This window comes from Neurospora tetrasperma (assembly GCF_000213175.1).
Source record: "Neurospora tetrasperma FGSC 2508 unplaced genomic scaffold NEUTE1scaffold_6, whole genome shotgun sequence".
Lineage (NCBI taxonomy): Eukaryota > Fungi > Ascomycota > Sordariomycetes > Sordariales > Sordariaceae > Neurospora > Neurospora tetrasperma.
This window is the reverse complement of record NW_009799104.1, coordinates 509,469-534,099: the sequence shown is the minus strand read 5'-3', so window position 1 is coordinate 534,099 and position 24,631 is coordinate 509,469. Positions and strand designations below refer to the sequence as shown.

At 51.3% G+C, this 24,631-nt stretch overlaps 6 protein-coding genes across 6 annotated transcripts; 5 read left to right on the top strand and 1 right to left on the bottom strand.

Moving 5' to 3' along the window:
- Positions 1-786: 786 nt before the first annotated feature.
- On the top strand, positions 787-2,298 carry NEUTE1DRAFT_112593 (uncharacterized protein; the record flags this gene model as incomplete). The annotated part of the gene is made up of 2 exons (XM_009855738.1): positions 787-824; positions 882-2,298. 2 exons carry the CDS (start codon positions 787-789, stop codon positions 2,296-2,298), a joined length of 1,455 nt encoding a protein of 484 aa, XP_009854040.1.
- Positions 2,299-3,281: 983 nt separating this feature from the next.
- Positions 3,282-6,572, top strand: NEUTE1DRAFT_103513 (uncharacterized protein; the record flags this gene model as incomplete). Its single annotated transcript, XM_009855737.1, has 8 exons — positions 3,282-3,561; positions 3,614-4,666; positions 4,744-4,809; positions 4,848-5,231; positions 5,380-5,629; positions 5,689-6,029; positions 6,102-6,268; positions 6,312-6,572. The coding sequence occupies 8 exons, from the start codon at positions 3,282-3,284 to the stop codon at positions 6,570-6,572; spliced, it is 2,802 nt and encodes a 933-aa protein (XP_009854039.1).
- Positions 6,573-8,728: 2,156 nt separating this feature from the next.
- Positions 8,729-11,205, top strand: NEUTE1DRAFT_131682 (uncharacterized protein; the record flags this gene model as incomplete). The annotated part of the gene is made up of 3 exons (XM_009855736.1): positions 8,729-9,376; positions 9,425-9,955; positions 10,006-11,205. 3 exons carry the CDS (start codon positions 8,729-8,731, stop codon positions 11,140-11,142), a joined length of 2,316 nt encoding a protein of 771 aa, XP_009854038.1.
- Positions 11,206-12,329: 1,124 nt separating this feature from the next.
- On the top strand, positions 12,330-16,292 carry NEUTE1DRAFT_87025 (nitrite reductase; the record flags this gene model as incomplete). The annotated part of the gene is made up of 4 exons (XM_009855735.1): positions 12,330-12,430; positions 12,538-12,685; positions 12,817-14,849; positions 14,918-16,292. The coding sequence occupies 4 exons, from the start codon at positions 12,330-12,332 to the stop codon at positions 16,143-16,145; spliced, it is 3,510 nt and encodes a 1,169-aa protein (XP_009854037.1).
- Positions 16,293-23,188: 6,896 nt separating this feature from the next.
- Positions 23,189-23,516, bottom strand: NEUTE1DRAFT_140381 (uncharacterized protein; the record flags this gene model as incomplete). Its single annotated transcript, XM_009855734.1, has 2 exons — positions 23,189-23,318; positions 23,473-23,516. The coding sequence occupies 2 exons, from the start codon at positions 23,514-23,516 to the stop codon at positions 23,189-23,191; spliced, it is 174 nt and encodes a 57-aa protein (XP_009854036.1).
- A 29-nt stretch (positions 23,517-23,545) lies between these two features.
- NEUTE1DRAFT_112589 (uncharacterized protein) lies at positions 23,546-24,585 on the top strand (the record flags this gene model as incomplete). The annotated part of the gene is made up of 3 exons (XM_009855733.1): positions 23,546-23,805; positions 23,974-24,134; positions 24,314-24,585. The coding sequence occupies 3 exons, from the start codon at positions 23,546-23,548 to the stop codon at positions 24,583-24,585; spliced, it is 693 nt and encodes a 230-aa protein (XP_009854035.1).
- Positions 24,586-24,631: the final 46 nt, after the last annotated feature.

The following is a 24,631-nucleotide window of genomic DNA, read 5'->3' as shown; positions in this document are numbered from 1 at the left end:
GACGCCGTGAAACCGGATTCCGTCGCGCCCAATGTTTCTTTCGGCAACCCTTCAAACAAATGATCAGATTCACCGCATCGTCACCAACAGAACGTTGCCAGGTCTTTCGTGAGCAACCTCAATGCGCCGTCAATAAAGGAGCGAAAAAGAGGGAGCCATGCTTCCTTGACAATGCCCCGGTCGCCGGTCCTTGGCGTTTAGCTTTCAGGCCACGAGCTCCCTACAAATCTCGGCTCCGGTGCCGAATGGTGGGGCTTCGGTTCGCTATGATGCGGGGCCTGATTACTTGGCACCGTCACCCTCCCTGCTTCCCGCCTGCCTCCCTCCCGTCCGTCTGCCCGCCCGCCAGCTGCCCTCAAGGGCCCGCTGAAGACGTCCAGAATAGGAAAGTACGACTTATACATCCATCATCATCAGGCGGGCATCAACCCCTCGACGACTCGCACTTGCCAACTCTCAAGAACAGTGAGAAAATTTCAAACATTTCCACTTCATTCCACTTGTCCAGTCTTCGCAACTGAAGTCCTCTTCGACTCTCGTCCGGCCTCTCCTACCATCATGTCCTTTTCAGTCCAGTCGTGTCAACACCAGAGGCAGTTTCCGGTTCCCACCACCCGGTCCCAATTTCCAAAGGCCAATCGTATCCCAATGGCTTCGACCTCGACAGTACCGTGACGCGCCTATACTTCCATCAGTATCATTAGTCTCGATTTTTTGTACCCAATCGGACATTGTCCCTCCAAGATCACAGTCACAGACACAGATGACTTGAGTGTGGTCCTGAATATGATGGACCCTTCCAGTGCGGCAACTGCCGATGCTCCGTAAGCCCGTTCTCCCGCTTCATGTCGCATTGAAATGCTAATTTGTATTCTCTATAGTCATGATGTGCCCTCTTTTTCAACTACCACAACCCTTCCGGCCAATGATGCCGCACCGGTCAACAACGGCGTGAACGGGCCTGGAGCACTTCCAACGGAGCTTGACCATCCGGCTACTTCATCTTCCCTGAAACGCCGAAACACTGATTGGGACTGCCCAAAAAGCAAGAGAAGGGGATATGTATTCCCATCTTTTGAATCCTTCTCAGAGTATCATGGTTACGATTACGACGACAATGTCCCGGTTGGATATTCATCATGGGAAGAAGGCGATACCCAAGAGCATATGCTTGTGGACACGATGACCTCCGACCAGGAAGGCTACTATTCGCCCCCATACTCCAGATCCGAGCTATTAGAGCTGTGTGCCAACAACCCACGGGCTGGCAGAGAAGACTGTGAAGAAACGGATGCTTTCTTTGACTCGCTCACAGGTGGCGATCCGACAGCCTACGCAGGCGAACAGGACATCTTCACATACCACAGTGTTCCTACGTGTGATGCCCTCCTGGCTAGAGAGTATGAGGTTCCGTCCGGTGACAGCAATGTAGCGACTGCTGACGAGTACTCGGTCGCATCGTCAGAGGAAGAAGCTATGGCGAAGCTGTTGGATTCCTTGGCGGACCCATTCGCACAGATTCCGCCATCCAGTGTCATCAGAGCTGTGGAGGGGAACTCTACGCCTGAAATATTTGACCCAAGTCTACGGAGATCAACGCCACGTAGCAGTGCAAACAGCTGTTCAGTTCCCGTCGGAAACGATCAAAATGCCGACACGGAAAACTTGCTTGATGAGGACATTGACTGGGATGAGGTTTTCCAACATCTGCCTGCTGCTCCCAAGGAGGATAATACGTCTCAATTTGTGAAGCTTCCCAATGAGGCCAACCAGCCGCTGGAGAATGCGATCGAATGGATGCAGTCCCGCTCAATTAGCCCACCCAAATACCAGCCATTTGCCAGGCCACCTTTCCGCAGCCCATTGCGTAACAAGTCCCTCGTAGAGGGTTTATTAAGTACGACCGTCCTGAGAACATGCTTCCGTCTGGATTCAGTATTCAAGGAAGTAACTCAATGCTTCCGAGAAGACCAAGAAGTGACCTTTGAGCTTTTCGCCAGGGTTTCCTATTCCTCGAGAGAGAAGGGTTCGCGGGTTCAACACTTCCAGCTTATTGATCTCTTCGAGGAACAGCCTCCACATCTATCGGGTGTTCTGACTAGGTGGAAGAACGACAGTCTAGTGGAAAAGGAGGCCTCCAGGTTCCTCGACGTACCAAACAACAAGATGTGTCGTTGCATGTGTCGACCAAGAAAGGCCAAAAAGCCCGAGATCGGTTGGGACCTCGAAGTGTTGCGTATCAGAGTCACTGATTGGCACGAGATCGAGAGTGTCCGGAGCGTTGTCTGCTACGAGTAACCTGGATTGATATCTCTGGGACTACGAAATATCGTTGGAACGCCAGGGTCCAATGCGCCACCATTGTAAATTTGCGGTACTATCTTGACGGGACTGCTATATATGTTTCTGTGGTTTGTGTACTGATATCAGCCATGATCGTGTTAGGTAGTGAGTAATCACTGTGAAATGACAGACCGACATTGTGCAACGTGAGGCTAACATCACTCTTCCAGATATGAAGAGCCATACTGATACGTCTCATTCCCAGGTCTGCGCTATTCTAGCCTCCAATCTCTGCTTGAGCGTGATCGTCCTTGTAGTCCATTCCTTCAATCTGTTGTTAGTCAAACTCGTCTGAAGGGTGCGCTTGAGTCGTACCAACTGCTGACCGCCCATATCGGCCTTGATGTCTCCCATGGACGGCTGTCTGCTAGGGTGAGGATGAAGCAAACAAACAAACACACGGCTACTCATTCATCCTTTTTTTCTTGCAGTCGAGGAAGAGACTCTTAGCCGAGACTCGCCAGACTTTGCTCTGGAACTATAGGTAAGTTCCATACCCTTCTTAGCAAGCTCTTGCCGAACTTACGCATCTGCTCACCACTGAAGTATTCATCCGAGAGATCGCAGCGACGCTTATGTTGTCCGATGTCCATATCTCTCTCCTACCATCCAGTATCACGGTACAGAGGAATCTCCGAGTTTCCAAAGAGTAGGCTTATCTTTCGTCTGTTCTCCTTCCGCTGACAGACGTTTGTGCTGTTCATCGCCCGGGCTATTTTTCCATGGCAGTTGAGGGATAAATAAACGGCTCCTAGCCCTGCAACTCGGGATCCTTCTCTCCTCTCCCTCATCCTCTCACAGCAACCAGTCAACCATCTCTCACATTACCTCCCTTCATCGTTCAGATTCTCCCGCTCAGATTCGCTTTCAAAGTTAAGCATCACGATCGGAGCCCTCTGTAAATTTCTGCTCTCACAACTATCGGTCCAGTTTCTTCCATGGATGTCCCTATCAAAGAAGAGGCGCCCTCGGCAGCAGAAGCGAATCCCCGTGACATCGTCACCACACCTCCCGGCAAATATCTTCCCTTTGCCTGGGACAGCTGTTCCAAGGACCCGCTACGGTCTCGTATATCTATTAAGCAACAAGCTGTCGAGGATGCCTTTCACCATGCAAAGTTCATTTGTCACTCAATTGTATCAGCATTGAAAGACGAGAAGCCAGAGACATTCAAGGAGCTGTTTGATCAAGAGATAGTTGCTTGGATGGACGAGATTTGTAAGTCCAATTCTTTCGTTTGGAAATTGCGAAGACTGACATGTAGCAACAGGTCAACTCGAAGAAGCGCACATGAACTTTGAAGTGTTGGTGGGCGTTGCAGGCGTCACAGGTGCTGGCAAGAGCACAGTTCTGAACATGCTTCTAGGCATTCCGGAGCTTTTACCTTCTAGCAACTCGGAAGCTTCGACATCTTCAGCTTGTCGAGTCTCCTGGAACCACAACGATGACCCTGAGCACGAGTTCACTGCCGTAGTGGCCTTCCGCGAGCAAGAGGATGTCAGACGAGAGCTCGAAATGATATACGAAGCGCTTGCTGAGTGTCACAGGATAAAGGAAACTTCCGCAGATGATGAAGAAGAGTTGTTCCAGCAAGAAGCGGAAAACGAGAAGACCATTGAAGAGGGACTGCAGAAGATTCTGGCTGTTTGGGGCAAGGAAAGAGAAGAAGTGGAAGAACTTTCAGCAGAAGACCTTCTCGCATCCAATGAGGATGTCCTGTCCGTTCTCGGTACCAGCAAGCACTTTCATGCTGCCGACAAGGAAAAATTTTCCGAGGAGATCAAGCCATACCTTGATTCATCAGCAACGACTGAGGGCTACCAAACATGGCCTTTGGTTAAGGAAGCCAGAATTTTCGTCAAAGCTGATATCCTCAGACACGGAATTGCATTGGTCGATCTTCCAGGACTGTGTGATGCCGTCGAGAGTCGTGCCCAGGCTGCTGAACGTTACAACCAGCAGATCGACACAACTATAATCGTGACACCATCAGTTCGGGCAATTAACGAGAAAACAGGCTTTCAACTGATGAGCAAGTATCAGGCCCTTAGAATGAAGCTCGACGGCAAGCTTCAGAAGAACAGATCTTGCATTGTGGCTTCGCAGATGGACAATATCGACTGTGATATATTCAGCGGAAACTCTCCAGAAGCGAAAAATAAGGCAAGTTTGAAGGAGGACCTGGAGAGTATCAAATCACTGTCAAAAAGAATTGGGCATCTTGATCAGCGCATCAAAGACACCCGGAAGAAGGTCGTTGAATACAGGAACAGGAAGCAGAAAGCGATCATTGATCGAGATGCATTGAAGCCCACTGGGGTAGGTGCGAGAAAGATACAGCAGGGTATGATATCAGTCCATTCCTTTCTCACACGATTTTGGTGCTAACACCAGACACAGACAAGAGGTACCAGGAGAAAATGAAGACGGCAAGAAACAGGGTGAACAACACGACGAGACTGGTTCGTACCGAAGAAACTACTTTGAGTGGTCACCAACAAGAGCGGTACATGCGGCTTTGTCTTTGCGCGCATGCAAGGGCCGGGCTAAATGGACATGCATGTCCATGAGGCACAGTCAAATTGAGAAACGGCTCACGGAAAACCTTGAGAGACAGTGGAAGGAGATGGAGGGAACTAGCCAGCAGCTTAGTTCAAGCGAACGCCTTACCGACATCTTTTCTGTCTCGGCTACCGCATACCGAGACCTCCTCAAGGGAAGAAAGGTGACCGGGTTTCCCACCGAATCGTACACCGGCATACCTCAGCTTAGTCAATGGCTATGCGACTCCGTGATGGAGAAGAGGGAAGTTCATCTGGACAGTCTCCTCAACGCACTTCGCCGCCTCGCGCATGGCATCCAAAGATGGTCAAATGTCAACGCAGAGGGTATGGACGTCAGCTTTTCTCGCGAAATGATAGAGACCGTGTTCTCCCGCAGTCATGATAGGTGCTCTCAGGTAGGCTCTTATACATTCACCCCAAGCTCCTCTTCCTCATGCGACTGACACATGAAAATGATAGAAACTTGAAGCAGAACTTCACTTGTGGTCAGAAAAGATCAAGTCATTCGATCCTTTTACTCAAATCCATCAAACCCAAGAGATCTGTAAGAGAGAAGCGGGAAGAGTTGCCACTAGATGGGCAGCCAGATACCCGAACGACATGACTTCTTCGGTCTTTATGGCCTGGACTACCTTCAACGCAATTCTCAAACGAGGCGGAGGTCCTTACAAGTTTAGAAGTAAGATCGGGGACAGCCAAGAATACAACTTTCCCGAGGCTTTGTATGTGTACGAAAGTGCCGTGTTATCACATGGTCCATGCCAACAATTGTCTTCCACAGAATCGTACCCATCCTTGAGAAAGTAGTCCTGAAAACTTGGCACAACGTGTTCCAGGTTAAGATCCCAGCGGCTGAGAAGCGTATCATGCCTCGAGTTGATGCAATCTGGGATCAGTACGTGGAGGAGCCCGTATGTCAAATCCAAGAAACTGCACCCCAACTTATTCCTCACGTCTTGGAATGCATCCCGATCGTGCGCGGCGTCAAAGACGAGATATGTGACAAGGTTCACGAAACACTCACAAAGCTTTCGAAATGCTCTGCTGAGATTCACCCTGAGTTTCGAACCACAATGGAAGAAAAACTCAAGCCTATGTTCGACAAATGTCTAGAAATCAAAGGTAGGCCAAAATTGAGACCTCGAAATGTTTTCAATTCAAAAAAAAGTCGACTAACAAAGATACCTTTCACAGGCAAGGGACATTACCAAGCTCGCCGCAAGTATTTGCAAGACAACGTCAAGGCCAAGAACACGAGAATGTTCAGCGATGGGTTCAAAAAGATGAAAAGACGATATGAAACCCATCTGGCCAAGGTTCCCCAGGAATTCTCGGCAATCGCCCAGTTCGCCGTGACAAAGGTCCGGGAACAAATCGGCCTTTTGCTTACCAACATTGATTGAGACGGTCAACGAGAAACAGCAAAAGCTGTCAGACAGCGCCACCATGTTTCGGGAGAAAGTCGGACAGACCGCGATGCAATGGGTGGCCGAGTGGAGGGTTCCGAGGTACGAGGCCTCTTCGGCACGCCCCCATAGTCTCTTGCTGCCCAGAAGGTATGTCGAGCCTGAACCGGAGGAGCTGGATGAGGAGGGAAACGCGGTGGAGAGCAGAGATAAAGCGGAAGATGACGGCGATTTTGCGATGGAGGAGGATTCTGAGTGATCTGGTGAGGAATTCCGGAGGAACTATGGGTGTGGTCTTTGGAGGAACATTAACATTGCTTGCTGAGTTTCGGGTTGGGTTGGAGTTTTTGTCCCAGGGGAACGTTCAGAAACACTTCTTTTTTTTTCTTTGGCCTTGGTGCTATTTTGCACTCGCTTCCATGACGGGTATCTCTGGGGGACCTATACATTTGCAGATCTGAGGGAAATTCGCGTCTGAGTTTGTCATTGGAGTCATGACGACGACGACATCCCAAGCCATTCTGGCGAGCTTTTTCTCACATTTTCTTTTTTCCCTACAAGTTTTCCGAGGATATCATTGGGAGGTTAAGCTTCAATGCTTTCCGCCTATGAGACTATGCCATGCTGACGAAGCGAATAACATTGAGAGAAAGGTCCCGGTTTATAGCTCTCCAGTATCTGGACACGAGCTGTGATCTGTTGGATGCCTTCATTCTCGGGGGGGAAAATGGGGCAGGTGCTGATCACCTCGAATGAAGTGAAGCAGCAATCATATAGAATACTCACTGATAGAATCAAAATTATGCGTTGCCTTTCAACATGGAAGTGTTTTTTTCCAGACACAACTTTTCTTCCTTTGATACCAACATTGACAAGGGAAACATGCCGTGCTAAAAAGCCTGGTCGGGCTTCCCAAGGAAGTTCTCGCCAGGTGATGTTCAGGGGAAAGCGAATGCGAGTGTAGATCTATAACATGTTGACAAAATTCACTGAAGATTGGAATTACCAACACGAGGGATATTCTCCGTTCCTTCGACCATCCCGAGGTTGTTTTAATTTGTGTTGCACACAAGATCCAGATAAGGTTGACCGCGGCGTTGAGGTGCAGCACATGGACGGCAGTTGAAGTTTAGGTGGTGATCCACTAACAGCGCGCCAATAGCACGAGGTAAGTGCCCCTGTTCCACTACTGTAGAGTACGTCATACAGGGCATCCCTACACGCTAAACTGGACCGGGACTGGGTCCGCTATCAGCTTCCATTCGTTCGTTTGTGCCTGGGCCGTGATGTTTTTTTCTGGTTCTCTGTAACCTTCCTCTTTCAACCTACACGGAGGTTGGACCAACGTCCCCCTCTTTTGCGGTAGTGATGATACCCCTCATCTGAAGTCTCGATTGACCAAATCATTGCTTTTACCTCGGCTGGGAACAATCTCTTCCAGTACATGCGCAGCATCATCCTCTCGGCTCGTCCTCCTCCTCTTCTCCTCCTCCTCGCGTGCCTTATCGCAACCGAAGCTGCGGACGGAATATCTCAACGGCCAGACGCAGTGCCACCCACCCCTCTTCCTCGATCCAGATCGTGATCCGAAATATACAACCTACGAATGTTGTACTCGATATGCTCCGAACAGCCCTCGTGATGCCCGAGTTGCATTCGACGTGACAGCACAGAATCTAATCTCGTCAAATCTCCCGCCAGAAGGAGAGGTCCTACCAACCATGTTTGTGGGTTAGGACACACGGTGATGATTGGCTTCTGATCATGAACCACATATCGAAATTGTATCTGCCTCGGAACATTGATGGCGTCCTACCACTTCGGATGTTGAATCAAACAGCATTCGCGTTGCAGCTCGCCAAAAGCCCTGTGCGTTGCGGTGGACGAAGGAAAACTTGGCAGAATGCCTGATCCAGATCGAGGATGATACCCCGTTGGAGTCTTTCCCATGTTCGACAAGGACCGCAAGGACCCTCGGATGGACACAACAAACACAGAAAAAGCATGGCCGGAGCTACAGATCGCTTAGTCGCAAATGGAAATGGAAAACACCCGACCCACCATCATGAACAACAAGCGTGGGAGATCCTCCGATTGGGTTGGGTTACCGCCTTGCCCTTGATCTTGGCAGTATCGTTGCTGTGAAATCAAGTGGGACTCCAACCCACGCTTCGATCTTCCACCGTACAGATCCGTGCGGGGAGCGTAGATGGTCGTGTGTCTGTCCAGGGAGGATGAGATGGGTATAGATACGAAGCCTTTCCCTAGCAAAGGGGATGTTTGGTTCTCTTGAGCGACGTTGTCCCAAGTCCTCTTCTTCTTCAAGGGTATGTAGGAACAGGCTCTTCTGAGACATCCTTCTCAGATCCAGACCTCCACTAACATATCCCAGGCACAGGTAGCCAGCATCGCAAGATGCCGTACTATCAACAAGACCGCCGCGGTGGCATGGCACCTCCCAGACGTCTCATAACCATTGCCGTCTCCATCGTTTCCTTCTTCATCCTGACTGCTCTCGCTATCGCCCGGTTCGGCCCCTCCTCCGAGTTGCACGCTCGGAAGCTTGCCCAGCGCATCGAACATGCCCAGCGCGCCAACCTCCAATCCGAACCGCGGGACACTTCTCTCGGTGACAAGTATCTGATCGGTGTCGGGAAGGCCGACGTCACCGGCCCGGTTGTCGAGGTCGGCTTGGGCGGGTATGCGGACACCAGCCAGGTCGGAAGCGGTTTGCGCCAGCGGTTGTACTCGCGCACCTTCATCATCGGCGAGACCAAGAACCCCAAGAATCGCGTGGTGTATATTGTGCTTGACACGCAGAGTGGAGACACGGCTGTCCGCAATGGTGTTCTGGATGTGCTGAAGGGGATGGGAGACGAGTACTCAGTTTATGGCCAGTCCAACATTGCGCTTACGGGAACGCACTCGCATTCCGGACCGGGTGCGTGGTTCAACTACTTGTTGCCGCAGATCACGTCGCTGGGGTTCAGCAAGCAGAGCTATCAGGCGATTGTGGATGGTGCTGTGCTGTCGATCAAAAGGGCGCATGAGTCTCTTCAGGAGGTATGAACGACCAGACTATACCTGGTGGAACAGGACTAACCGGAATAGGGCTACCTTGACATCGGCACAACCGACATCAACGACGGAAACAATAACCGCAGTCCCTCCGCATACCTCGCCAACCCCGAGTCCGAGCGAGCCAAGTACCCCTTCAACACCGACAAGACCTTGACCCTCCTCCGGTTCCGGAGAGCTTCCGACCTGAAGAGCGTCGGTGTTCTTACCTGGTACCCCGTTCACGGCACATCCGTCTTTCAGAATAACACGCTCGTGAACGCTGACAACAAGGGCGTTGCCGCATATCTATTTGAGCAATCCGTCAAGGGCGACAGTCGTGCTGCTGATGGTTTCGTTGCTGGCTTTTCCAACGCGAATGTGGGTGATACCACGCCGAATACGCTGGGTGCCTACTGCGATGATGGTACTGGTGCTGCATGCGATTTTGAAAGCAGCACTTGTGCCGATGGCAAGGTGCAGGCTTGTCATGGAAGGGGACCGCTTTTCCAGAAGCTGGATAAGGGCGTAAGTAGTTGCTACGAGATTGGGAGGAAGCAGTATGCTGGAGCCAAGAATGTTTGGGTAAGTGGTCTTTTGCGTTGATGTGAAGAGCAGTTGCTTACAGATGTTAGACTTCTCTTGATTCAAGCTCGACGCCGGTTGTTGGCTCTACCGTGAGGTCATTCCACTACTTCCACGATATGCGGTACTACAAGTTCAACCTCGACAATGGCACCGAGGTGCAGACCTGCCCTGCTGCTCTTGGTCACTCCTTCGCTGCTGGCACATCGGATGGTCCTGGCGCTTTTGACTTCACCCAGGGCGACTCTGGTGCTCCTAACAATCCGTTCTGGTCCGTCGTGGGCGGTCTTTTACGAGTTCCATCCGCTGAGCAGGCAGCCTGCCAAAAGCCCAAGCCCATTCTCCTCGACGTCGGCGAGATGGACAACCCTTATGTCTGGACCCCCAACATTGTCGACATCCAATCCTTCCGTGTCGGCCAATTCTTCATGATCATCTCCCCTTCCGAAGCCACCACCATGTCCGGCCGTCGCTGGCGCGACGCCGTCAAAGCCGCCGCCAAGCAACAAAAGCTCACCGGTAGCACCGAGCCCGTTGTCGTCCTCGGTGGTCCCGCCAACACCTACGCCCACTACGTCGCCACCCCCGAGGAGTATGCTGTCCAGCGCTATGAGGGCGCTAGCACGCTCTTTGGGCAATACGAACTGCCGGCGTACATCAACCTGACTCTTTCTGCTCTCCCTTACCTCTCCCCCAGCTCTAGCAGCTCGCCACCCCCAGGCCCTAGCCCGCCTGACAACAGAGATGACTCCCTATCCTTCATCACAGGAGTTGTCTACGACGGCGCTCCCTCCTCGAAACCATTCGGGACATGCATCACGCAACCATCCTCTTCCTATGCCCGCGGCAGCGTCATCACTGCCGTCTTCCAAGGCGCCAACCCCCGCAACAACCTGCGACTGGAAGGCACCTACGCCGCGGTCGAGAAGCTGGGAGCAGATGGAAAGACGTGGACGCAGGTGCGGAGTGATGAGGATTGGAACTTGACGTACGAGTGGAAGAGGACGAATGGATTGTTGGGGCATAGTGAAGTGACGATCAGATGGGAGACCAGGACGGAAGGTAATGGGGAGCGAGATGATCCGACAGGGACATATAGGATTAGATATTATGGAGATGCGAAGGCTGCTATTACTGGGAAGGTTACGGAGTTTCAAGGGGTCAGTAGGGAGTTTAAGTTGACTTAGGACAAGCCAATTGAGGCGGTGGCTTTTGGGGTAAGATGGGTGGTAATGAATGGCATGATAATGAGAAATGATGATGATGGGATGATGATGGGATGAACGAATGGTTTTGGTATAGAAACCAGGTACGATACGACCGAGCCATGGAAAAACATTCGGAAAGTCCAGACCAAACCCAGTACTGGGGGAAAAAAGAAGCCGAGATCCCGACAACGTGCTACCTACATCATTCATTTCCCGGAGAAAGATGAACAGACTTTTGCAAAAAGTAACACTTCCGCGGTCCGTAGGTCCTACTTTAACAATCACCCCACGTTTCTTTCCCCTCCCCCTGATGCGGGCGACGAGTGCTTATCTTTCTTGGTACCTGACTTAGGTATGCTATGGTATCTCCGCGGAGCCTCAATTGATTACTTGGGTGTAAGGAATTGATCGCCTCTGATTGGTTGGATAAGGGTCGCTGCTATCAGTAGGTTACTTCACCTAGTATTAGGTACATCTAGTGAATAACAATCTGCTTATCAAAGATCGCCTCTCTCGAGTTAGTGTACTGTAGGGTAGTGTACTGTACTGTACATACCTATGCAACGAATGAACCACGGAATCCGGAAACACGAAATCCAGGAACTGGGGAAAGATGAGCGGAGGCTGAGGGGGGGATGCCGTGGAGATGTCCTTCTCCGGTGACTTACAGCGGGCACTTCTTTACATAACTCCCAGTGGCGTCGCGACCAAAGTTCGCTTTCCCCTTATCGTACGTTTTATCGCTACTTGCGTTAGGAGCGTTTGAACATTGTCGGAGATGTTCGTTTTTGCGGTTCTATCGAAGTGATTTTGGCTGTTTTGTTTGTCATGTATCAGACTGCTGGAAATCAATTGGGGTGTATGGTAGGGTAGGTATGGGTTTTGAAGGCGTCGATTCATAAAACCAATTGATATCCAAACATGGACGGAGTGTAGTCTGTTCCTGTCTTCCTTTCTTGAAACCATCTTGCAGCAATTTCTTTTCATTTCATAACCTCTAGTTGAGGGTTTTGGTTTGGTTTGTCCACAAACTCCATGTCGATTGAACATTCGGAGTTGATCCTTTGAAGTTGTTCTTCCTTATACTATACTATACGATACCCTTTCCATCAACCAGAAACTCGTTCTTCCATCGTCAGCCAGCAATGGCGAGCACATCATCGGATATGGCTTCAAGTACAAGCCCAAGCCCAAGTCCAGAATCAACTACTCCTCCGAGAAAGAGGATTGTTGTCGTGGGATTGGGCATGGTTGGTATTGCTTTTATGTGAGTTCTCCCTCAACTTAACCCAATGACTCTTGCTTTTGGGTTAGGATTATTTATGGTGGAAGTCAAAGAAAATGACACAAGCTGATACGAATGATAATACACAGCGAAAAACTCATCAAACTCGACACCCAGCGCCAATACGAAATCGTCGTCGTCGGCGAAGAACCACATGTAGCGTACAACCGCGTCGGTTTGACTTCCTTCTTTAGTCATCGCGAAGTTGAGCAGTTGTATCTTAATCCTTTGGAATGGGTACGTTCTTTCAGTCCTCCTCCTCCTCTCGTTTCCTTTCCCCTTTTTCTTCTGTCCCTTTTCCACTTTCCATTTCCCTTTTCAACTCCCCCCGAAACAACAAAACAAAGGCTAACCCTCGCCATCAACAGTACAAACAACACCTCCAAACCTCCTCTCTAACGCACCACCTCTCCACCACCGCCCTCTCCCTTTCCCCCGCCACCAAATCCCTCACCATCTCCCCGCCCCCCTCCACCCCCTCCCTCACTACCCTCCCCTACGACCACCTGATCCTCGCCACCGGCTCTCGCGCCCTCTTGCCCACTTCCACACCCGGCCACGATGCGTCCGGCGTCTTTGTCTACAGAACTATCGCCGACTTGCAGTCCCTCATAACATGGTCATCCGACACTCAAATAAAGGGATCAACAGGCGTGGTAGTAGGTGGCGGACTACTAGGGTTAGAAGCAGCCAAAGCCCTAATGGATCTGCAAGTATTCGGACGGGTGGTGGTGATCGAAAGAAACGGCTGGGTTTTATCTCGGCAGGTAGACGGGGAAGCCGGGGCCTTGGTATTGGAGGGGGTAAGGGGGTTGGGGGTTGAAGTTCTCACGAGAAAGAGGGTCAAGGAAGTCGAGTGTGATCATGGAGAAGACGAAGGACAGAAAGAGAAGAAAAGAGTAAAGGGGATACGCTTCGAAGACGGGGAATACCTGGCTTGTTCGACCATTTGTTTCGCGATCGGGATCAAAGCCAGGGACGAACTGGCGCGACAAGCGGGGATTACGTGCGCAGAGCGCGGTGGAGGAGGCATAGTGGTGGATGACTCCCTCCAGACCAGCGCGGCAGACGTTTATGCCATTGGCGAGTGCGCCAGCTGGAAAGGCCAGACGTTCGGGTTGATTGGTCCCGGCGTGGAGATGGCGGACGTGTTGGCGTTTAACTTTACACAAGCGCATTTACATACGCCGCGCGTGTTCAAGCGGCCGGACCTCAGCACCAAGCTCAAGTTGCTGGGTGTGGAAGTGGCTAGTTTCGGCGACTTCTTTGCCGACCGCGATGGGCCGAAGGAGTTACCGCCCAAACTGAGGAGGGAGCTGAAGAAGAGCGGCGGCAAGGCGGAAGTGAAGGCACTCACCTACAAAGACCCCTTCCTCTCCGTCTACAAAAAGTACATCTTTACTTCCGACGGGAAGTACCTACTGGGAGGCATGATGATTGGCGACACAACCGACTACGTCCGTCTCGTCCCGCTAGTCAAAACCCACAAAGAGCTGGACATCCCTCCATCACAACTCATTCTCGGCGCGAAGAAATCCGGTGACGACAACGGAGACGACGACCTCCCAGACGACACGCAAATCTGCTCCTGCCACAACGTCACCAAAGCCGACCTCGTCGCCCCTCTCAAGTCCGGGGAATGCACCTCCCTAGGCGACCTCAAGTCGTGCACCAAAGCCGGCACGGGGTGCGGCGGGTGCATGCCCCTGGTGACGTCCATCTTCAACCGCACCATGGCTTCGCTGGGGACCGAAGTCAAGAATAACCTCTGCCCGCACTTCCCGGAGTACTCGCGCGCAGACTTGTACAACATCATCTCCGTCAAGCGGCTACGGACTCTGCCGGACGTGATGCGCGAAGCCGGCGCCGATGCTGATAGCTTGGGGTGCGAAGCGTGCAAGCCAGCCATTGCTTCCATTTTTGCTTCGCTGTGGAATGATCATGTTATGAGTCCTGCTCATCATGGCCTGCAGGATACGAATGATCGGTTTATGGGGAACATCCAGCGCAACGGAACCTTTTCCGTCGTTCCGCGCGTTGCTGCGGGAGAAATTACGCCGGAGAAGTTGATTGTTATCGGGGAGGTGGCCAAGGAGTATAACCTCTACACTAAGATTACGGGCGGGCAGAGAATTGATATGTTTGGCGCACGGAAGCAGGATTTGTTGAACATATGGAAGAAGTTGGTGGATGCGGGCATGGAGAGCGGGCATGCGTACGCGAAGAGTTTGCGGACGGTCAAGAGCTGTGTCGGGACAACGTGGTGTAGGTATGGAGTGGGTGATAGCGTGGGGATGGCGGTCAGGTTGGAGGAGAGGTATAAGGGGTTGAGGGGGCCGCACAAGATCAAGGGAGGAGTGTCGGGGTGTACGAGGGAGTGTGCAGAGGCGGGGAACAAGGAGTGAGTGTCCCCCTTGTGATGTTTCTTTTAGTCGATCGATCGATGAAGTACTAACAGACAACAAACAGCTTCGGTCTCATAGCCACCGAAAAAGGTTTCAACATTCTCATCTGCGGCAACGGCGGCACCACGCCCAAGCACTCCGTTCTTCTCGCCAAAGACGTCCCCCCGACCAACGTCATCCCCATCATTGACCGGTTCCTCATGTTCTACATCCGTACCGCCGACAAGCTCCAACGTACCGCTCGCTGGCTTGAGGCCCTTCCCGGTGGCATCGACTACCTGAAGGAAGTCATCCTCGAAGACCGCCTCGGTATCTGTGCCTCACTAGAAGCCCAGATGCAAGAGCTGGTAGACAGTTACTTTGACGAGTGGGCCGAAGCTCTCAACAACCCAGCGATGCAAGAGCGATTCAAGCAGTTCGCCAACACCGACGAGGGCCAACCACCCATGGAAGTCGAAATCGACCGCGGGCAAGAAAGACCCGTGATGTGGCCCCGCGAAGACCAAGGCGGTTCAGCCAAGGCGGATTTCAAGGGCTTGCGAGACAAGTGGTCATCAACCACCTGGCAACCCGTTCTCGAAGCATCCTACTTCCAGGGCGCAGACGACCTCCCCAACGGGATATCCGCCAGCATCAAGCGCGGCGACACGCAACTGGCCGTCTGGCGCATCAAAGGGAAGTACTATGCCTCTCAGCAGATGTGTCCTCACAAGCGCACCTTTGCTTTGTCTGACGGTTTTGTTGGCACCGATCCGTCGCCGTCTTCTTGTTCTTCTACCGCCCTGCCGCCATCACCACCTAGTACTCCTCCCCGGTCTTCATCCCCTGTGACATCCTCACCTCAGTCTCCCACCTCCTCTGCCACACCGGCAACCACAACCTCCTCATCTTGCACTACCAACCCTTCCGGTCCTTCCAGCCCTTGGATCTCCTGCCCCTTCCATAAGCGAAACTTCTCGCTCACGTCGGGGTCATGCAAGAACGACAACGAGCTCTCTATTGCCACATTTGATGTGGAAGAAAGAGACGACGGGATGGTGTATATTAAGCTGCCGCCTGTTGATGAGCTGGACAGGGAATTGGGGACGAAGAAGTGGATGGTGAAAAGGGGTGAGGCCGGTGAAGGGCAATTCAGGGAGTTGGACGAGTTGAACAAGAGTAAGGGGGTAGAGGGGAAGAAGGGGAGGAGGGGGAGGAAGCCGGGTGCTAGCGAGGCTGGGAAGGAGGTTGGCAAGAAGTTGGTTGAGGCGGTTGGGGGAGGGGGCTGTGGTGGGCCTGGGTTGGAGTGGTGATAGCCATGAGGTGGCTTCTTTGATGTTTTTGGTCAATGGTTGTTAATCATGGTGGTTAGGGTTGGGAGTATAGGTGTTATGATGCTTGGTATTTGAGAATAACCAGATATAGATGCTGTTTGGATAGAATCTGAAGCGTTTCCACTAGGTGTCCGTCTGGAGATGATGGTATACTTTTAATCTGCTACAGTCTTTATGTCTTGAACACTCATCCGTAGGCTGACACTGGTTAGTTATGTTCGCTGTCAACGCAATCCGAAGGTAGCTCCAATCAGTTATGCCATGTTTCCATGTAGAGTATCGTCATATCCTCGGAGTTTCGTTCGTGATGCTTGCTCCAAGTGAAGTCCCTCAACTCTGTGGTTGTGATAGGACGGACTTGAACGCAAGGGAACTTCCCCGGGTCCGCGTGACCATCACGATTGTTTCTTACTTCCCCCTCAATATGCCCAGTATCTCCCAAGTAAACAAAGGACTCCTAGACATTCGTGAAGCAGTCAGCATATGTAGTGGACGTACAACTCATTCTGATACCTCTCGCCAGGCTTTCGTGTAAACATTTGCCGCCTGCTACCTTTTGTCTTTCCTTGTCAAACCTCCTCCTTGCTTCCATTTCTTCGTTTCTCATAAAGTCCTTTTGTTCTTCCTTGTCCTTTACCCACCACTTCGTTGCACGAGAATGTTGCATGCCTTGTCATAGATCCAAAACGAAGCGCTACAGGTTGACACGCTCAACGATCCCGACAAGTGACCAAGGCTGCCAACATTCCACCTCACAACTCCCTAAAATACATCCTATTCCATGTTCGTGGCTGAGAATGCCTGATCTTTAAGCACATTGGTGGTGTGAGCGCTTCCAGATCAGGAAGTCGTGGGGTGGTATCAGTGGCTTGAAGCCGCGCGAGACCTGAGCTCGGGTCGGGTTCGTTGGGGGAGATCTTTCGACTTCCGACGGGAACGGACGGGTGTGGACGGATTGACGGGTGTAAGCGGTCTGACGAAGATCTCTCTCAATCTGTTTCTCGGGATGTTGAACAAGATGATCAGCAGCGAGCCCTCGTCATGATGCAGGGTAGATGAAGTCAAAAGCACACCAGATACGGTTCAGCCTCCCCCTTTTTTCATCATTGCTGTGACCCGGCAGGCTCGTGTTCGCCAGCGACGTTGACGCCTCATTCGGGTACCTAGGTAGTTTTGTTAGAAGGACGAAATGTCGAGTAGGTACCGTCCAACATGCCAAATCTTTAGTTCACGGCGTGGTAGAATGCAGGTTGTCGAGAAGAGAAAAACAGTGGCGGCTACAGGTCCTGTGACGACAGGCGCCTGCCTGGTACCTGCCTGTATGCCTGCTGTTCACCCACGTCTACGTCGGGCGGTCTACGTCTCTCCGGCTTGCGGCTTCGTTGCAGCTGCTGGCCGTTCTTTCCATTCCATTCCATCCCATCCAGAGGGCACGCCTGCCTAATATGATAACGACACTCATAAGCTCCTGTCTAGTAGGTACCTTCCTTCACTTCCATCGCCGCTCAATGGCCGTTTCAGAGGTCCGACAAGGCGGTCAGTTTACCAATCGTCATAGAACAGATTCTTGTAGACTCGTCGTACGGGGATAGATCACAGGAATTGTTTAGATTTTCCATTTCCCAAAAATCTGCCTTGAACCTGGGGTGCGTTCTATCCCCAAACAGCGTCAGTATCAGACATACCCATTCCGATGGTGTTGTTGATCTCGCCTAGGTATTCATGGCAACCTACACACCCTCTTCCTCACATCACCACCACCACCACCACACGCACCAGGCACGCTTTCTTTTTTTTTTTTTTTTTTTTTTTTTTTTTTTTTTTTTTTTTTTTTTTTTACAGCTGTTCGTGACGCCGAGCGTCTCATCGCGGGTAATATCACTGCAGGTACTAAGAGAGGATGTGGCTTGCAGATTTCACCCTGCTTCGGAAGAGAGAGATCTCGTGACTTGTACCGGAAAGGGGATTGTGAATGGAAGGGAAACTGATGCAGAATACCTACCTACTCAATCTTGATGTCCAGATTAGAATAATGATATGCTGAGTTATACTACTACACAGAAAAGGCAACGAGGTGTTGGATAGAAAAGATTACGAGGAATTGATAGGTTTGTTTAATATCAAGTTATTACTCGAGTTTCTACTACAGAGTGACCCAACGGTACGTAGCTACCGAGTACGGCACTCGATGAGATGGGTGCTCGACAGCCTCCAGATTGAAACCTAACTTAACGGGCAAAGAAAAAGTCGCCTCTTTTCACTGCAAACCTGTTTCATACAAACAAAACTTGATTACTTTTTGCTATCAAATTTCCATCCACCTTAACTGACCCGTGGACACTTTCCGGTCCTTACATTACCCGGCCGGCCGGATCGGATCGGACAGGTCCCACTGATTCCCCAATTCTCAACAGGTCAGATGCCGGTCTAGGGCATAACATCACGGAGTCACAGGACCAGGAACTCAATATCAGACCTTCACAGGATTATGAAGGTATGAACATCTTTCTGGCCTCCCCAAGTACGTAATTACCGAATTCTAACACTACCCTTACGACCCCTCCAACAACGACAGTTATGTATCCAGACTCCGAACCAAATCCCAAGCTCCCTCCGTTTGTTATCCCCTTGTCAACCATGGAACCCACGGTTCATCTCAGGACTCAGTTCCATTCGGTCTTGAACAAATCAGCTTTCATACCGTTACCCGGTAGACCCAGTATTGCAACAACGAAGAAGCCAGGCCCCAAGCACCTGGCTCGCCCCAGACTCAAAGCAAGTCCTGGTCGACATCCCTGACTGCCTGCCGTTCGGCATTGGCACTCTGAGTTAACAACGCCGGTAACCCTAACCGTCTCCCTTTTATCCGGCCCCATTTAGCCTAAGCGCGACGGAAAGGCGATGCCTAATCGTTAAGCTACGGACGGCTAGGGCACGACGTCGGCTTGGTATGATTAATGGTCAGGCACGTGAATGAACTTGATGAGCTTTATTCTTTCAGCTGGGTATGATGGGATCTGGTACTTTTGCGGTTGGCTCGCTCTATGTGATTACACGCTGATAGGTTTATGCACCTATTCATAGTCATATTTTCATGACAGACACTTGAGCTTTGAACCATAGCGTGTCCAATAGAGTCCGCGTACTTAATGTCCGTAAGTAGCTCAGATCCGGGAAAGTGATCACCACCTTCTTGGTTCTCTGCCTGCCGGTACCGGATAACGTGTATGCTGGACCCCTATCTATGCACAGTACCCCGGAAATTTCGTCGATCATGGTCGGTAGGGTCTACACTATTTGGCTGCAAGCACCCAGTTACAGTTAATGTAATATGTACAAGAACCGTTTCCGTGGACGTGGAAAGGCAGAAGCTTATTTTGGTTCAATCCTTCCAGACCTGGAGAGGACAACTAACTATGGAGCGCTGCTGGTTTGATTTAGACCGTTGTCATATGGGTCAGATGAGGTTCACCATCCAGTTGAGACATGATGAAAAGGCACGGAACTGTGCCGATGCGCGCTGGCCATCGCTGTGCCACAGACGTGCTCGCCGAAAGAATGGAAAACGTCTTACAAACCCAGGTCATATACAACTCTCAGGTTGAAACGAGATGAGCCATCAAGGGGACGGACCGTGTGGGGTTTCAAGGCGGTCGACGGTCATTTCCAAGCTTCCCCGAAGGCCCTGGCACCCGAAAGCTTACTTGAGGCGATATAGATTCATTCAATATCTTTCCAGGGGTAAATGTTTCCGACGACTGGTACAAATGAATTGACGATTACTAACTAACCCGTAGGCAATTTACCAATGAGGCTGAAGGTCGGATATCCTGGACATACTTCTCGAAGCATACAGAACCATCCGGAGGGTATCGGAGGATTGTCGTAATTATGGAGAGTTAACTCAATGGAGATCTGGCTACACAACAGCAGCCACACCCCCATGGAGAGGAAATTAGATGTGCACACTCCTAAGAAATGCGGAGGTGCCATGGTTAGAGATCTCTGGTGTGGAATCCCACCCACTGACATTTGCCCGGATTACATCAGCGTTTCTGCTCAGAGTGATACATTATTGAGCAAAGCCGCATCAGCAGAGTGTGAGCAACGGTACCATTCTGTGTCTTAGTACTCTTGGTGTGACACGGTATATGCGCCTGATGTGATCCGGGGCAGCCACCCGACATCCGTACCGAGTACCAGCATGAACTGGCGCTTCTGCCCCCCACATTCGGAGTTCATGCGGAAGTACAAGCATGGGCTTGAACTGCTAGTCTCCGGGTAGTATGGCAGGAATACTAAGTGAATCTCATCGCAGGAATGATCACACAAGAGTCAAACTCGCAAAAATGGAACTCTGGTCTCGAACCTGGACTGACCCGCATGGGAGCTTGAAGGCATGGGATGAGTTGAAGGGATTGAGGGCCGTGTATTCTTAACACTCTGGCTCCCTCTTTCTTCTCGTGGCAGTGTCGCGTCGGACCAGTGACACAAGCAAGTTGACCCAATGTCGTGCCACAACGGTGAGGAGGTCAAGTGAATGAAATCCAAATCAAACGGCAACACAGGGCTGCGCCATTGACAGGAGAGAAATCGATACCAAAACACTATTGAGTCTTGAGGATGAGACATCCCAGCTCAAGGCAGCGGGGTAAACCGGGAAGAAGAGAAGTGTCTTGGCCTTCTATGGCCGCTGAAGAACATGTTGTCCGTGGTGGCTTCAAGACAAGTCCGGGGCCATGGAGGACAAGCTCGTCCACATGACGAGCCAAATATATGGTGGCTGAGATATCTCGAATCAGATAGATGACGTGGGAGTCTTTCGAACTGTCGCCCAGCAGGCAAGTTGCAAAGCAAGAGCGGGCGGCGAGTCACCAAGACTCCTGTGGAACGGCCAGTTGCCATCGTCCATAACCAAATACGGTTTTGGAGGCCTTGATAGTAACACTTGTCCATCTCAGGCTTGTTGCTCAAATTCCAGAACAAGGACACTGGCGGCGGGCCGAGCACCAGTGTAATATCTGCAGTGTAAAGTGCTCCATGAACGGGTCGATGTCTGCGAATTGGCGAGGCTTCGTACGCATGCCAGCGATCTGGGACGGGTTACGACATCCTAAAGATATACTCGGGCTGCACAAGTAATATCCGGTCAGCCCTTTGTACGAACAGTCAGAACCAATCGAGAAGTGAAGCAAGGCCGAACAGGCGATGCGCTCTGAATTCGAGCCTAGTTCTCCAAGTCAGGAGTCGAAGTTGGGAATCCAGTGGTAACCAATATTCGTGGACATGAATCAATGGCGGCTGTTGGATGTTGGCTGTGGCGCTTTGTGGGCCATTTTTTCGCCGTTGCTCACGCCAGACTCGAGGAAGATGGAACAAGATGGTTCCTGGAAGATTCGGGCGAAGAGCCGAAGCCACTTGGTAATCGTTGAGGAGCTGGACAAGATCAAGGAAGTGAAAATAGCGGGAGTGTCTTGCACCTGGGCAGCCTTTGGTCTGTACTAGGCTGATGCCAACAACTCGTTACGCTCGCGGCCGAGATGGTGGACACTAACATTGGATTTAGTCGTCATTAGGGCTGATGGTGTCTCCCCAGATCAGTCGAGGTCCGTCAGCCCAAGCAACCTCAAGAGCCATGCGTATTTGTGGTAAAACGACCTCGTGATGACATGTCTTGGTTGTAGTACTTGTCTTGTATCAGCATCGCCGGCGCACAAGAAACGGAGGTGCCTGGAAATACTGTGCGGGTAATTGGTGAGGCGCAACGAATACGGGGATGGAAGCTGGGAAAAAGAAAACTCACAAGCACTGCATGTTAATTGGCGATAATTCCCGGAAATCAAAGAATTTAGCATTCAAACCCAAAGTTTTCAATCGAAAATTGCGTTCCAGCTCAGCCAAAGCAGGAGCAGCCTCTCACCCTTCCTTACATCGGGTAGGTACATGCTTAGCGCGAGGTGCACCGTGACGTTCTTGCCTCCCTTCCTTCTCAGCAATGGATCTCAATGAGGGGTATTTTCTTGAATTTTCTTTCCTATTAGCAACAAGCAATTCCTATTTCTTGGGGAATTTGAATGTGATTCGTCGCTCTTCCGCGACATGAAATATCTTAATATCAAAACGTGGTGTAAATAAACTCCAAAAGGTTGGTCAGGGGTAAGCTGATTGCCGCATCGGAGGAGATTTTGGTGGGATGAAGGTGAAGTGACAAGTGACAGAACCCCCACAGTTCCCCTCACGCCCCGCTAAAACCCCAGCTGTTCGCAGTTGCGGCCTGTGCGAGCTGACATCATAGGCGGTCTGGGCCTGGAACCTCCCGAACTTCTCTTCTTACCAGTCGGTGTCTTTAGTGTACCTCACCGACCTGGAGGCGAAGCAGGAGAAGTAGTAATCGGCCCGTCAAGCCAGCCTACCTACCGTCCTTCGAGTCATTATACATGGTGATAGAAAGTTTATAATTAAATTCACCCATTTTATCTCGCAAACATTCAGCCTCTGTACCTCGATGGCCTCCGTTTCAGCTCGGCACTTTCGCCACCAACGGATGTACCATAACATCAATTCGATGGGGACCATCACGCGTGCGATGTCATGTTCTTCTCGATTGGTTCTTATTCAAGATCTGAGAGAAATAAACCAGAGAATCAATCGAGCCAGTGTCTGGAGATGGTCTCATGGACGCATGATCGCCAAATGATCTTCCACCTCTTACAGACAGAGTACCGGTAGGGTCTCTGAGTGTAGACCACTATTACCAGACCAGCCTTTCTGTATCCCAAGGCCAGGGTAAGTAGGCAAGTACTGTAGGCTTCCTTTGTGCGGCAGACCAGATGACAAGAGTCATCTCGTTTCGGCCCTCCCAAACGACGACCGTCATGCCAGCGGGAGGGCAAAGTGGTGAGCCTGTTCCTTTCAAATCCCATCACCCTTCAAGGCAGTTCATCAAACCCTGAGAACATCACCACCCGCTCTGGGTCACATTAACAACAGTCAGGCGGTAACGATGGCACGGCGCGGCTCACCTATCCGTCAGCACCGAGCAGGAGGGTGGTCATCATCTCATCCGGGGAAGCGATCATGCATTGTCGGCGCATCTCGTTGCCGTCGGTAGTTGGAGTCAGATAATGAGCCGCTGACTCATAACTGATCCTTCTGATTGCGCTGTATCATATACTTATCTTTCGGGCAGGTACTGGCCTTGATTTCTTTTGATGGAAAATGCCCGAAGTGGTGAAGGTTAGTATCCTCCATTAACCCTAACCCGATCATCAGGACAATTGTTCCTACTCTGGTGGCCGAAACTTACCCAAACTGTACGTTGGTGTATTCCAGGTAGTAAAATACGCTCATGGCATATCTTCGCAGCGTATCACCGAAACATGGAATGTTTCCTCGAAATCACCTCACTTTTCCATGGAAGTTTTCGACTTGCCAACCAGCAACAACCACACTGGAACTACCTCGGAGAACCTCAAGCCAGAACCCAATGCTCAGATCTCGACCAAACGCACACGGTGAGGCCAAAAGAGCACAGCGCGGCAACCAGCATGAAAATGAGCAGTCACCTGAGATCACAACTCCTGCTGAGCCGCATCCTATCCCTCCCGTGGAAACCTCCGTCCCACGCGGCGGTTACGTCGTGAGTCTTGTTGGTGCTCCAGTGGCATGAACTGACAAAAGGGGGGGTGGCAAATTTTGATAAGCGAGGCATTGGGTAAACTTCGACAGCAACAGCAGTAGAGCGGCCCTGTTTCTAAGGTTGCCTTGAGTTTATACTAACCTTCGCTAATACTTTGAGGGCGTAAAGAGGCCAAAGAGGAGAGCTTCCCCTCGCACGTGCTCGCCGGGCATACCTGACCGCCAGCTACCTATGGGCAAACGACTTGATACTATCGGCCGGGATGCATGAGAATCTCCGGGGGAAGGGCTCGGGCTCATGGTTACACGCGGCTGTGACATCCTCTAACGGTAGGTCGCTTGGCTAAAGTTCAGGGCGCTGCTCGCGTTGTGCCCTTCCCAGGACAGCCTTTTCAGCCTTCCTGATCAGGCAACCTAACGCCGCCTTGTTTGTACCTTGTCCGGCTCACTGGCAAGGAGTCGCAGTCGGCGGGAGTTGTCACAGCAACATTAACCAACGCCAAGCGCAGGAAATAAAGTGATGAGAAGATCAGCTCCCTGGATCGGCGACCAACCTGGATCACCTCAGGGTACTCAGCTACGAGCTCCTACCCTTTTCTGGGACAAAGCGACAGACTCGGCCGTTTCATCAACATCAATCCCGCGATCACCACCCATGAGGAAGGGCTCGGTATCACTCCCAAAACAGACCATCAAACATCTGGAACTTCTCCACGGTGGGCACATGACTCTATTCAGAGCAGCTGTGCCTCACTCCGTTATTCTGTTGTCCCGTTTCTAGGCGAGCCAGGCGTGCCAGGGTTATGTGCTATGCCCCCGCGGGGGTG